Consider the following 14,427-nt stretch of genomic DNA (forward strand, 5'->3'; position numbering starts at 1 on the left):
CACTTGGGAAAGCAGCAGAAGATGGACCAAGTGTGGGGATCCTGCCGTCCCTGTAGAAAACCTCGATGGAGTTCTCAATTCTAGGCTTTGGCCTGATCCAGACACAACCATTGCAGACGTTTAGTGGGGGTGACTGCAACAGCCAGGGCTGGGCCAAGTCAAAGCCACCATCCCCTGCTTGCCATGTGCATTAACTGTAAATTAGATCAGGAGCAGAGTAACCAGGACTTGAAATGGTACTCTGATAAGGTGTGCAGGCATCCCAAGGGTCAGCTTAACTAGCTGCACCACATTACTTGCCCTCAGTTTTTCAGATTTTGAAACATTCACTACCATCCACAAATTTATTTGTTAACACAGAGTACAAAACAGAGGTAACAGAGATGAAAAGCAAAGCAAGAGCATAATAGTGTTCCTCAAAGGCTAGGGTGTAGAGACTCAGAGAAATGGGAGTGATCAATTACAGCATATCCAGCAGAGGACCCAGAAAACAAGAAATCAGAAGACTCTGCCCACTTTAGAATCCAGGAGGTCATTGTAATCTTCGAGAAGTATTTTTTCAGTGGAGGGGAGGCCACAGAGGCCACATGGCCTTGTGTGTTCTGACTACAGCCCAGGTTAATCCAAGGATAGTCATGTCAAACTAAATTTAATGCAGATTGAAATAAATAAATAAAATAATTTAATGCAAATTATTTTCATTGGAAAATCAGTAGGATAGTAAACTTTTTTAGGAAAAAAAAAACTCAACCACAGTTCCAACTTTTTCCTGATATTACACCTGCTACTCAAAGTTTTTAGACTGTATTCTCCATAACTTGACCTAAAAATTCTTGATCAGATATCACTGATTGACCTGCCTCCAACTGTGCATGACACTGTTAGTTATTAAAAGCAAATCAAAAGAAAGCCATTCAATTAGTATAATGAGAAGGTTGCATTTAATGATACTTAACCCGAGTCTAAAAGATGAAGAATGAGAAATAGCATGTGTTGAAGTTTGTCAAAAAGTAGATTAGAGTCTGCCCCTTCACAGACTCATAGATTTGTCTCCTGAACAAATTACTTTGTTTTAATTCCACATAAGTGATTTGTTTTTGTTCCTTTAGCAGGAGCCCTCTATGCTACTGAGTTGGCAGATCATTTGTTTTTGAGCCAATCAGGACAGGATAATCTTATTATACCGCTGGGCTTGTGTTTCTTTTGATGAGAGTCTAGAGAAGTCATGGGTCATACTTTACCGCGTGCCAGGAACCACTTGTGTTTCAGTTGTCCAAGGTCAGATCTTAATTTAACCACCAACTGGATACTTAATTTTAGATACACAGAGGAACACATTGGCTCCAGGGCACTTCCTCTGGTTTAGGAAAGCAAGTCCCTGGATAAGAATGACAAGATGATCATTCCAAAAGGTGAGATTATGAAATATTTGATCTGTACCTCACCAACTAGCTTATAGAGTAGGTCTGTACTGACAATGTTGTAAATAGATGGAAATGCATATGTGGCAGCTACTCGTTACTTTTTTATTAATTTACCTGTGAGCATGCCTGTCTAGCACTAACTAGTAGAATAAAGCCAAGCTTGTTTGTTTATGCAAATCAATTCAATTGCATAATTATTAATCATAGCAGAAAATCATATCATGAGAAAAGTAGATCAGTAATAAATATGCTTACAGGAAATGTGAATGATTAAGTGATATTTTAAAATAGTTAAAGTTCTATCAATACTTCTTCATCACTTGCAAAACATAAATGTTTCACATTCAGATAGAAAAATTTCTTTAAATGAAGTAGATGAAAAAACCCAAACTCAGTAAAGTTGTTAGTTTGTTTCTTCAGGTTGGAAAGTCCTTAAAATTTGTCTGACACCATTACCCATGTCGTCAGTAAATGAGCAGATAACACCTAAGGCACCTTCTGCATTTAGCATTATCTTGATTTCCATAAAACGGCAATGATGCGAAAAAAGTTCTATCATGTGCTGAGAGTTTTAAATTATTGTAATAAACTATCAAAATTTTACACTTTGGTTGTTTCAATAGGAATGCCTTATTTTCAAATGAAAATTAGCCTAAAATTTTTGTTTCCCCTGGAGTTGTTAGATAAGCTTGCTCAAACTTTCAGAAAACTTTTTCTGAGGCATATGAATTTTGAGGTCACAAAATGAGACCCATTTCCACTAATTGCATCAGAGTCGCTGGATTATCAGCTTTGGTTGTTTCAGCCCCTGTGTTATCGCATTGCTGACTGTGTGTGTGTGTGCCACTTCTCTACTACTCACTGGGTATGCAGGCTTTGGGTAAATTACCTAACCATTCTCTGCTTCAGTTTACTCATCTGCAAAGGGTTGGGGTTGACCATGGGAGTTGCTGCAGATATCAAAAAACATAATCCATTCAGTGTGCTTAAGCACTCCATAGATGTTGGCTACAACAGTTATTAAATTCAAGACAACAAATGTTTATTGAGGACTCACTGTATGCTTGACTCTGTGCTAAACCTCAAAAGAGAAGGAAGATACTGGTGATATTTCTAAGGAAAAGTCTGGAACACATTGTTTTAAGGTAGCAACCTGTTGAGGTCCTGTATGTCTGTGTCCAGTGCTATGCCTAGAACTTAGCAGACACTGAATATATATTTCTGAAAAACTGATAGAATGGTCTGAGAATTCTTAGGGAAAAAATAATATTTACCAGGAATGGATGGATAGACTCTCTTCTGTCTTTTTTGTAACTAGAAGAAGAGAATGTAGTTAGCTCCATGCATTTGTGTTCAACAAGGCATTTGCCAATATCTCTTGATGATGGCCTGGTTATCAGAAGGAGACATTAATACTTGATGGTGGTGCCTTTAAGAGGATTTATAACTGGATAAACAGCTTTTCTCAAAAGGTGCAAACTAATCGATCAATGTCACCATGGAAGCCTTGTCCTGTGCCAACTTCTGTTGAATGTTTATCATTGTCAAAGGAGCATAAGGACATAGGAAAACATGCTTGGTAAGTCTGAAAATAGAACAATATTTGGAGGGATAGAAAATGCATTCTATCTTAGCAGATAGAAACAAAGGTCAAATATAAAAAAGATTAAATGTAATAATAATAACTAGATCCTTATACAGAATTTTACAGCAAATTGTGAGAACAAAACACATGACTTGTAGAATTTTGTGCTACTAGAGTTCAAATCAAGCTTGTAACAGGATAGCCCCAAAATTCATCTGAGCTCCGGCTCAATTAATAAGTATATACTAAGAAAAGGGAGATATTCACATGCACTTACTGTTGTTCGGTCTGCATGTAGACCCTGTGGCTCAAAGCCACTTTGAGAGACAGATGCGTAAATGAGTGTGTGTGAAGGAAAGCAATCAAAATGGGAATGAGGTGAGATCACGTCATGGGAAGAATGTTCATCCAGACTTGTGAGGACGTGGGAAGCATCAGCAGAGACCTGACAAGTCTTTCTGGAAGATGTTTAAAGAGTTCTCACATTGCACAAAAACAACACTTGTTCAGCGCGGCTCTCAGGAAGAGACCTAGCGTCAAGTGCTTTGAGGAAATAGCTTCACCCTTGGTGTTTTTCTTAGTTGTTAAAGTAGGCCAGAGGGCTGTGTGGGTCATCATAAGCTCTTTGTCACAGTAGTGTTGAAGCCAAAGAAGGCCAATGGCTTGCTGGACATGTTGGAAATGGAATTTACATGTATGGGGCCAATGCTGTGGTGTAGTCGGTAAAGCCACCGCCTGCAGTGCCGGCATCCCATTTGGGTGCCGGTTCGAGACCCGGCTGCTCTACTTCCAATCCAGCTTTCTGCTAAGGCCTGGGAAAGCAGTAGAAGATGGCCCAAGCCCTTGGGCCACTGCACCTGCTTGGGAGACCCGGAAGAAGCTCCTGGCTCCTGGCTTCGGATTGGCGCAACTCCAGCCATTGGGGCCAGTTGGGGAGTGAACCAGTGGATGGAAGACCTTTCTCTCTCTCTCTCTCTCTCTCTCTCTCTCTCTCTCTCTCTCCCTTGCCCTCTCTCTCTGTGTAACTCTGACTTTCAAGTAAAATAAATAAATCTTTTTCAAAAAAGGAATTTCCATGTGGAGCTATCTCATGGTCTTTAACTCTCATGTCTTCTAATTCTGGGGAAAAGGAATGAAAAGAAAATATAAGTTTCTAGGAGAGCATGTTCAAGGGCAAGAAATAGCATTGAAACTGTCTCAAAATACAGAGTTCTATTTCCCTCTTCGAGAAGAGTTCAATCACCAAGTAATTACAAGCCATGTTTACTCTTTGCGTCATGCCAGACACAGCTAACCAGGCTGCTAATGCAGACAGGTCAGGATCTGAACAGCTGCTGCCTCCAGCAGCATGAAATTAATGGTATATGATTTCAGAGCAAGAGATAAGAAACAAAATGCATCATCATTATTGTCTATGTGAGTTTTGAATAGAAAAAATATTAAATTGAGTCCCAGATAGGAACTTTTGCTGTGTCTAGGAACAAACCATCCTAGAGAGAATATATCTCTATGTTATTTGTTTATGTATAAACATTATACTTTAAGGTCTAGAGATATTTAATTTTGACTATTTTCATAGCTATTGAATATAGTCGAAACATTTTTTATTTGCACTACAACTCCGTTGTGCAAACCAAAAGTAGCTTTTTAATTGTCTGGAAATGGCCTCACCTTCTTCTCCACCTGCCACTTACTAATCAGCGAAAACTACACTTTGGTGTCATTCAGACACTTACAGCTTAGGGAATGAAGCCCACTCATGGGCAATGCAGGTGCAAGGACCAGTCTTTCGACTTTCTGCTCCTTCGCCAGCTTAGATGCTCTCCCACCAGGTTTTTGCAGCCTTCCTGTAAATGTGGGCAGTTTCCTTCTTCCCATACTGCTCAGCTCTGAGAGGTCAATTCTAGGCCAGTTTTCCCAATGCAATGTTGTAAGCTTTGACTGTATAAAGTCAACCTTAGTTCCCTTTTTTTGTTGTTGTTGTTGGTGGTGGTAAAAACACTTCAGATCTGCTCTCCTAGCAAATTAAGTATGCAATCCCAGTACAATGTTAACTACAGCACATTGTCGTACATTAGATCTTTAACTGACACTTTGTGTCCCTTCACAACATCCTTTACAATCCTTACCCCAGCCCCTGATACCTTCTGTTCTGCCGAGTTTCTATGAATTTTATTTTTTTAATTTCACATTTAATTTAGATCTTGCAATATTTGTCCTTCTGTGTCTGGATTATTCCATTTAGCATATGTCCCCCAGATTCATTCATGTTGTCATAAATAGCATTATGTCCTGCCTTTCAAAGGTTGAATAATATTCCATTATAAATATATACCATGTTTTCTGTAACCATTCATCAGTTGATGGACATTTAGGTTGTTTTCATCACTTGGTTATTTTTAATAATACTGCAATGGATACAGGAGTGCAAATATATCTCTTCAAGATACTGATTTCAATTCCTTCAGAAATACATTCAGAAGTGGGACTTCTGGACCATACAATAGTTCTGTTTTAAAATTTTGAAGAACTTCCATGCAGCTTTTCATAATGGTTGTACCAAAAGAAAAAAGTATGTGAAGTGATGAGTAATTTAGTTGGCTTAATCATGGTTGCTATTTAACAATGTATGCATATATTTGTATACCTTGAACATTTTTAAATTGTATACTTCAATAATGTTAGGAAAAAAGTCAACTTTGTTTACTTAAAAGTGGTAATATCTGGGTGCCGCCACTGTGGCATGGTGGGTTAAGTGTCACCTATGATGCTGGCATCCTATATGAGGCCAAGTTCAAGTCCTGCCTGTGGCACTTCAAATCCAGCTACTTGTTAATGCATCTGGGAAAGCAGCAGAAGATGGCCCAAGTCCCTGAGCTCCTGCACCCATGTTGGAGACCCTGATGAATGCAGCTCCCTACTCCTGGCTTAAACCTAGCCCAGCCCTGGTCGTTGTGGACATTTGGGGAGTGAACCAGCAAACGTATGAGTTTCTCTCTCTCTCTCTCTCCTTCCCTCCCTCCCTCCCCCACTTCCCCCCTGTCTGTTTGTAACTCTGCCTTTCAAACAAAATAAATAAATCTTTTTTTTTAAAAAATGGTCATATCCTGTTATTTGAGCATCATTTTAAAACATGACAGTTTGCCCATGACATTAAATCAGCCTAATGAAGTAATTTATCAATTTATCATTTTGGGGCTATGAGATTCCAAAAAAATAAAATTTGTAGACACAAAATAAATGCCAAATCATGAAACCATTCTATTGTTGATTCCACGATATCTTTAAAATTACATTGTAGGGGCTGGCACCATGGCTCACTTGGCTAATCTTCCACGTGTGGCACTGGCATCCCAAATGGGTGCCGGATTCTAGTCCCGGCTGCTCCTCTTCCAGTCCAGCTCTCTGCTGTGGCCCCAGAAGGCAGTGAAGGATGGCCCAAGTGATTGGGCACCTGCACCCGCATGGGAAACCAGAAGGAAGCATCTGGCTCCTGGCTTCGGATCGGCGCAGTGCCGGCCATGGCGGCCATTTAGGGGTGAACCAACGGAAGGAAGACCTTTTTCTCTGTCTCTTTCTCTCACTGTCTAACTCTACCTGTCAAATAAGTAAAAAAAAAATACATTGTAAATAAAGTGTGGAATGTCCATTATTTTGTATATAATAACTTTTCATAACAAAACCAAAAAATGAAATTTTCCTATTTAACACTTGCTTTTCCTCTAATAGGATAAATCTTGATGATTTTCTCTGGGACTCCAGTAGATGAGTTCATCACTCAAGAGTTGTAGCAGTTTCAAGGTAAGAGAAAAATTCCTCAGTGTATCAGGGTCCCCTAGTACACAGTAGAAGCCAACACCTTCAGAGCCCCAAGTTTGGATCTGGGCTGGCCTTCTGTTAAATAGTGAAGGAAATCACATTTTCCTATGTTGCCTTTTTTGATCCTCTCTTCTCGCCTCCCTCTAAATCTCAGCCTTAGATTGTCTGTCATCCTTGAGCCCCATGCCACTCCCAATAGCTCTCCCAAAAAATTCTAGCTCTATACTGGGGGCCAGTGATATACTACTGGGTCATTACAGGGGACATTGGAAAATGGAACAATAAGCTCTAAAGGACAGAATCTCTCGCTGATGTAACAGAATGGCAATGATGTGACAGGTGGTGAGGACAGTATGATATTTATGGACACAGTGCTCTTCCTTGTACCATAGAAACAACTGTGTCCACTCCGCATTCTCTTAAGGCTGGCCCTGTTTTGGTATCATGGAAATGATTTCAATTTTGTTATGCCCAAGACAGGGTGTTAGGGGAGATAATATTAAACAAATTTTGATTTCGTCAGGAGTAAGAAACTAAAAAATTCACAACAAACGAAGTAATATGTGTTAGTGCTTGTTCAGGGAAAAGGAGAACTTTGGTTCCAGGTTGGTGGAGTGACCATGTTTCAGAGAAGCTCTGAGGGGTATCGCACACTTAATAGCCACCTTAATAGTAAGGCATCAGCACAGTTGATGGCTTGGAAGTAGTTCACAGAATCCGATGCGGAGAGTGTCATGTACTCGTGTTCACTGCTGCATCATTTCTTGCAACATCACCTAACCTCCTGACCGTTTCACGCAGGCACCAAAGCTATGCTGATTCTGCCCCCCCCCCCTTTTTTGGACAGTGATGTTTAGATTCCAAAACAAAAATGGAGACAAGCTTAGGATACCTCAGACCACCCTAAAAGAAAAAAAAAAGCTTTATTGCAAGGAGCCAAAGAAAAAGATTTATGTGTCCCTGGAAGCTATTTTTTATTTTTGGAAGTTATTGTCATCAAGAGCTGGCTGTGAAAAGCCCCATTAAAGTGTTTTATTCTAAGGGCGATAGAGTGTGGGGGGTGTTTTCCTGCAGCTTTTGAAAGACCTTGGAAGTGAAGGTGTCCCCACTCTGCTCTGAATGTGCTTACCAGCTCTGTGACAGTGGGTGGGTCTTTAACTTCTTGGAGCCCAATTTTTCATTTCTGCACAATGAATCTACAATGCCTACAACATAGAATCACAGTGAAGATTTAAAACAAGGTGATGTATGTAAAATGCTTTGTACAGGACTTGAAACAAAGCAAGCACTTCTTACTACTGTCACTATTTCTGTTATTACCAAACATTGTAAAATTTACATGGCCACCAAACGTTTCCTTTTCCTATAGTCTAAATTGGAGATTTAATTCATCCCATCTGTAAAGCAAACTAGTAACTATTAATAGAAGAATAATATAATTGGCATTTAGCACTTGTGCTAAATAGTGCTTCTTTATCAGGGGTACATGAAAGAGATCCAGAGGATCCATGCATTTCCTAAAATCACATGAAATATTTGAGTGGGCATGTGTCCCTCAGGAGACAGAATCCATAGCTTTCACCAATGTCTTCCTGACTCTACACAAACCTAACTAGTGCTTCTAATGAAAAGGTTAATTATACAATGTGATTGCCCCAGTCGTTTTGTAAATAAGCTAATTATAAAGAATAAATTATCACATTATTGGGCTTCTCCAGAACAATAATGGTAATACTCAAAATAATAATAATAATAATTGAAAATTATTTTTAAAAGGAGTGTTACTGTTTTTAGACTAAGAAGTGAAACACCTATTACTAGGTCTTAAAAGATCTCAAAGGGGTGGGTGTTTGGCTCAGTGATTAAGACACTGCTATGAATGTCTGCGTCTCTTATTGGAGAGTCTGTGTTCGAGCCCTCGTTCTGCTTCTGATTCCAACTTCCTCCTAATGCACACCCTGGGAAACAGCAGCTGATGGTTCAAGTGATTGGATCTCTGCCATCCATGTAAGAGACCCACATTGAATTCGTGGCTCCCAGCTTCAGCAGTGGTCCAGCCCCTGCTGTTGGGAGCATTTTGGGAGTGAACCAGTAGATTCAAGATCTCTTTCTGTCTGTACAGCTTTATCTGTCTCTCTGTCCATCTGCTCTCTGCCTATCAAATGTAAAGATAGAAAGGCTTTCTTTTTTAAAAAGTGTCAAAATATAACCTGGCCTATCCTCATAATCTTGAGTGGTGTTTTACTTAATTTTCAGTGGAGTTTTGTCAGCCTTCAGTTGGTTTTGAGTCTTTGTTTAAACTTGAAGTAGAGATCAACAAATGTCCTCTTCCTTTCTCCTTACATCTTGATTATCTCCACGTCCATCCCAGTGGTCTGGTCCTCCTTTGATTGTTTGTCTGACACCTTATTACATTTGTCCAGTGATCTTAACTTCATCCCAAGTTTGCAGTAAGATGTTGCGGATAGCTGGTATTGGGTTGGAGTTGTTCCTCACAATAAGGGTTTTTCCATCATGTCTACCCTCCTGTCATTAGGGATACAAAACAGTTAAGAACCTAGATAATTTCCTTTTTGATGGCAGTTAAAAGGGCCAAGGAAGAAAAAGGAAAGAAAGAAAGAAAGAAAGAAAGAAAGAAAGAAAGAAAGAAAGAAAGAGAGAAAGAGAGAAAGAGAGAAAGAGAGAAAGAGAGAAAGAGAGAAAGAGAGAAAGAGAGAAAGAGAGAAAGAGAGAAAGAGAGAAAGAGAGAAAGAGAGAAAGAGAGAAAGAGAGAGAGAGAGAAAGAGAGAGAGAGAGAGAGAGAGAAAGAGAGAGAGAGAGAGAGAAAGAGAGAGAGAGAGAAAGAGAGAGAGAGAAAGAGAAAGAGAGAGAAAGAGAGAGAGAGAGAGAGAGAAAGAAAGAGAGAGAGAAAGAAAGAGAGAGAGAAAGAAAGAGAGAGAGAAAGACAACTTTCCACAAACCAACTTGGTTCTCTAAGGAGCCTGTGGTGTCTCGCATACTGGAAGCCCAAATTTCAAATGGGCTTAGATTTAAGCTAGTGATTTAAATAGACAAAAGGATCTATATCCTGTTACTAATCCCAGATCTTTGCCGTCCCCCCAAACACCATAGTGATATCAGAAAGTCTCCAGGCAATGCCAAAGGTTTAACCTGTGATCCAGTTGCGCTGTTTGAAGGACTAACTGCTTGTTAGTAATGAGTCAACAACTTTCTTACAGTTATCCCAGAAAGCTGATGTTTTCTATAGTTGGCTGTGAGAGGCAATAGAGGAAAATGGCACAGAGAAAAAGGAAAGTAAGATTTGCTTACTTTCCCTTAGAAATCTGATAGATCAAGTGAAAATATGAAGTAGTTCAAAGAGTATGTGAAGAACTGACAAAGCAAATACAGAATGAGTGTAAATCCAGATGCTGGATAAAGTGTCACATAGGAGTAGTTATTCACAGATAAAGAAGATTGAAGAAGAATTGAAGAATTGTAGTTAGGACTTCCAGGGGAGGGAGGCCAGGCTTAAGGCAGCATGTGGCTATGAGGGAAGGATCTCATGAGTGAAGAGGAAAAAGAGCTAAAAGCACAGAAGTGAGAAAAAATAGAATCATGCACACAGCAAGCAATTAAATCTGTTCAGTGGAAATAAAGATTCAGCACCCAGCAGAAATGATCAGTTCAAAAAATAAACCTGAGCCTGAATTATGGTTCAGTGTCTATTTATTAACTCATTCACTCACACAACACACATTTAGAGACCATGGCAACATATCTCAGTACTGCTGTTACAGTCTCTGCTCTTATCTAGTTACATTCTAGGAGGAGGAGACAGACAATGAACCAATAAACAATAAATAAAAAGTAAAGTACCATTTGAACCTATTTGATAATAGGATTTCTACAGTGATCCAACATTAGTCTTTGAGGAGACTGGGATCTCACAATATGAGGGAGCGGATTTAGTGGCATTATGCCACTGTCTCATATGCACTCTCTGAACATTGTCACCATCATATTCCCCCTTTGTGGTGATAATAAGGCCTCTGGTATACATGATGAACAATAAAACCATAACGACTTCATTGAGTGGGTATGCAGTTTGTCCATAGGTCAGAGACCTTGTCTACCAATTTGTGAAGTGTCTTTAGAGTTTGAGATTATCTAGCCTTGAGGAATAAGGAGAGGGAAAACACATGTCAAATCTGTTTTGGAAATTCCCTGAAGACTGTTCTGATTGTTTTCCCTTGAATAGACATATTATGGTGTAAAATTTCACACAGAGAATAGATTTTGCCTCAAAAAGTAACACTAATCAAAGATAATTTCATATTGATAAGTCAACACAGCTTTAGAACTATTTTGATTTACTTACTACATTTTCTCTGTAACTATGACAAAATAACTGATGTAATAGTCAAGATATTCACTTGATATTTGGAAGAGATATGCCAAGGAAAAATAATCTACATTTTAATGTATTATCATCAGGAGGGATGGGCAGTTGACAGCAATGGCTTGTAACAGATAGAGATGTGTAAGGGAAGGAGGGCTGGTCTACACAGGGCTGGTCTCTATCTATGGCTGGAATTAGGATGGTCCTCATCTCAACTGTTCAAAGAATGCTCTGAGACACCTCGGACCTTAGAAATCACTGCTCCCTTATTTCCTGTGTTCCATTTCTCCTTGGATTGAGTTGTAACTGTCTACTGTGCTGAGCAAACTAAATGGGCAAAATTAGCATAAATCAGAATCTTGGGGAAGGTGAATTCTTATAAACCCAACTGCAGCCATAACTAAAAGAAGTCAAAAATTAGAAAATGTGGATACCCAAAGGGCAGATAATTCAAAGTTTCAACAATGAGGACACACTCAGTTAATCAAATGGATTTCATGTATTATATGGATTAAAATGTACTGTGTTTGTTTTCATTGATAGGGAAAGGTAAATACAATTTCACTTTTCACTTTGCATTTTGCATGTTATTCTATATTACCGAAAATAAGAAACTGCCTCTTTCAAAATTATATGCAGGCATGGGTGATAATGATGACTTTGATGAAGACCATCTTACAAGTTATGATATTCAGCTCAGTATTCAAGAATCGATTGAAGCCAGCAAGAATGTATTTTATCCCGAAAGGTAACCTTCAAATAGACTATTCTCAACTAAATTTCTTCATGGTATTCATTTTGTTGTAAGATCAAATGGGCAATTTTCTGATTTCTTTAGAAAAATGCTAACCCTTATTTTTCTGGTTGGGAACTGAATATCTTTGCAAAGGCCACCATGTACGCATTTTAGAAATACGATCTTTCACAAATACCTCCCTCATTTGGAAAAAGAAAATAGTCTAGATGAAAAAACTCCTAATTGAATTAATGTAGAGTGAAAAAAAGGCAGGGAGTAGTTTGAACAAATTTGCAACTACACTTCATACAGGAATATAGAGGTCTACACGAGAGCCTGCTCTTCTGCAGTCTCAGCTGACCCTTTACAAATGACATATTTCAGTTCTGCATCTTTAAAACATGAAGAATAATGCTAATCCACCTAAGCCTATAGGTTCAATGAATTGGAGAAAAGTCATAGAATTTTATTAAATATGCAAAAGTAATATATAAACTACCACTTACTTAATTGTCTATTAGCCAAATGACAGGAGTTAACAAGGTAAAATACACATAACACTGAGGTATTATATAAGTAGGAGTTGTAAGGTTTAAAACTACAAAAGTGAACTTCTCTCTTGAAAAGCACATATTATACTTCTGATAAAAATAAACTACAGTTTACATTTACATTCTACCATACCATGCATTCTGGAATTTGGTATTATTTTGATAGTTTGAGTGCTATGAAATTACGACTTCTGAGCTTTTAAAATGGAAATATTACATTTAAATTTCTGGTATTTTTCATCTTTCCCTCCTCCCTAACATATTTTAGAGCTTGAGAGTCCCCCAGGAGTCATTTACCACACCAGAATGCCAGCAGATGTTTCTGCTTAATAGAGTTAAATAAATTTGTTATGAAATTCCTCGTTTCAATCTAATAATCACATGCCAGAGAATTGCCATGAGGGTTTAAATAATGCCCTGCTGGGCCAGTGATTGGGAGTTTGTTCAGTTAATACTCTGCCTATTTTCACTTGTGGATAAATTGATTAAAAGACTCTAACATGCAATGTGGACCACAAGTTCCCAAGTGTCTAATTAGCAATTATTAAGTTCAAAGCATCAAACAGTTAATGAGTACAGATTTTTTTAAAGTTGGAAGAAGCCTTAAAGAGCCTTTTTTCTCAGATGAGAAATAAGTACCCAAAAAGACTAATTCCACCCCTATTTCCAAATCACAAAATCAGGCTGTGACCTGAACACAGGTCTTCTTCTTTCACTCCCTTGGTTTACTCTTTTTTTTTTTTTTTTTTTTTTTTTTGCTGCTTATGGAGATCTCACAACAGTATCATAATGTTGTGTTTTGTCATCTTCATTAATATCCTTAGATCCAGTGTATCACAAAATACACTGTATTTGGCTCCCAGACCTTTACATTTTTTAAAGTAGAAAAACTCAGATTTGTGCATTTCTTATAGCTCTTTTCATTAAAATTATGTACAAGAACAATATACATTAAGCTTTTTGGTTCCCTGAAGTATACCACTAGTATAAGCATGGCTTCTTTTTCTTTCTCTGGTAGATTTGTACCCTTAAGTGAGCAAAACAGAAAACTTGTGGAGGCAATAAAGCAAGGTAAACGGGCGTACTGTCTATAGTGGCGTGGATGGTGATTCCACCTTGCAAAGATAAGCTTTGTTACGCCTCAATGTACTTAATTTAGGTCACATTCTTGAGCTCCAGGAATATGTGAAGTATAAATATGCTCTGGATGAAGCTGATGAAAAAGGATGGTTTCCACTGCATGAAGCTGTTGTTCAACCCTTGCAACAAATACTTGAGATTGTTCTGGATGGTAAGAAAACATAAAACCGCTTTGACCAAACCAGAGCTAGAATATAGAAGTTATGGATGCTGCCAATGAACATAACAAATGGAAAGAAATAGAAAAGAAAAGTGTTTTTGAAGTGTGAAAAAGGCATTACAGATGTTTTAAACTCAGAATACAAAAAAGAGCTCATTTTGTGACTTCAGGGATCATTCCGTGCATCTTTTGATTTAAGAATGTGATATAAGTTGGGGGGAAGGTGAGGCTAGCACCCTAAAATGATGAAAGTTTATAAATATAATGAATCAGTTGATTCAATATTAAGGCTTTTTCTTTTGGAAGTCTTATTTTTACAACAAACTACCTTTTGAGTTTCCAAAAGATTATTATTTACTGCAACAAGCAGTACTTATATTTGTCCTTACATTACATATTTTTCATAATATAAACATGAACACATATTGCGATAAATATACCCAATGTTAAACATTAGTTCATGTTGACTATCCCTTATCTGAAACACCTGGAATCAGAGCATTTTGGGTTTTTAATTTTGTTCTGATTTTGGAATATTTTATATGCATTGTGACTTATCTTGAGCATAGAACTGAAGTCTAAATATGAAATTCATTTTTATATACACTTTATACACATAGCCTGTGTAATT

At 38.1% G+C, this 14,427-nt stretch overlaps 1 protein-coding gene across 14 annotated transcripts in view; it reads left to right on the top strand.

Annotated features, from left to right (window-relative positions):
* Positions 1 to 14,427, top strand: part of ASB15 (ankyrin repeat and SOCS box containing 15) — a 57,674-nt gene that overhangs the window by 26,037 nt on the left and 17,210 nt on the right. For 5 of the 14 annotated variants that reach the window (XM_051848916.2, XM_051848917.2, XM_070071269.1 and 2 more), the window contains 4 exons: positions 6,739 to 6,810; positions 11,849 to 11,957; positions 13,515 to 13,567; positions 13,656 to 13,787. In XM_051848916.2, coding sequence (XP_051704876.1) covers positions 11,851 to 11,957; positions 13,515 to 13,567; positions 13,656 to 13,787 — 292 coding nt within the window. In that variant the 5' untranslated portion in view covers positions 6,739 to 6,810; positions 11,849 to 11,850. Of the gene's footprint in view, positions 1 to 1,133; positions 1,413 to 6,738; positions 6,811 to 11,848; positions 11,958 to 13,514; positions 13,568 to 13,655; positions 13,788 to 14,427 lie in introns of those variants that run through there. The other 9 variants (XM_051848918.2, XM_051848919.2, XM_051848921.2 and 6 more) reach the window with 6 other exon arrangements.

This window comes from Oryctolagus cuniculus, chromosome 3 (assembly GCF_964237555.1).
Source record: "Oryctolagus cuniculus chromosome 3, mOryCun1.1, whole genome shotgun sequence".
Lineage (NCBI taxonomy): Eukaryota > Metazoa > Chordata > Mammalia > Lagomorpha > Leporidae > Oryctolagus > Oryctolagus cuniculus.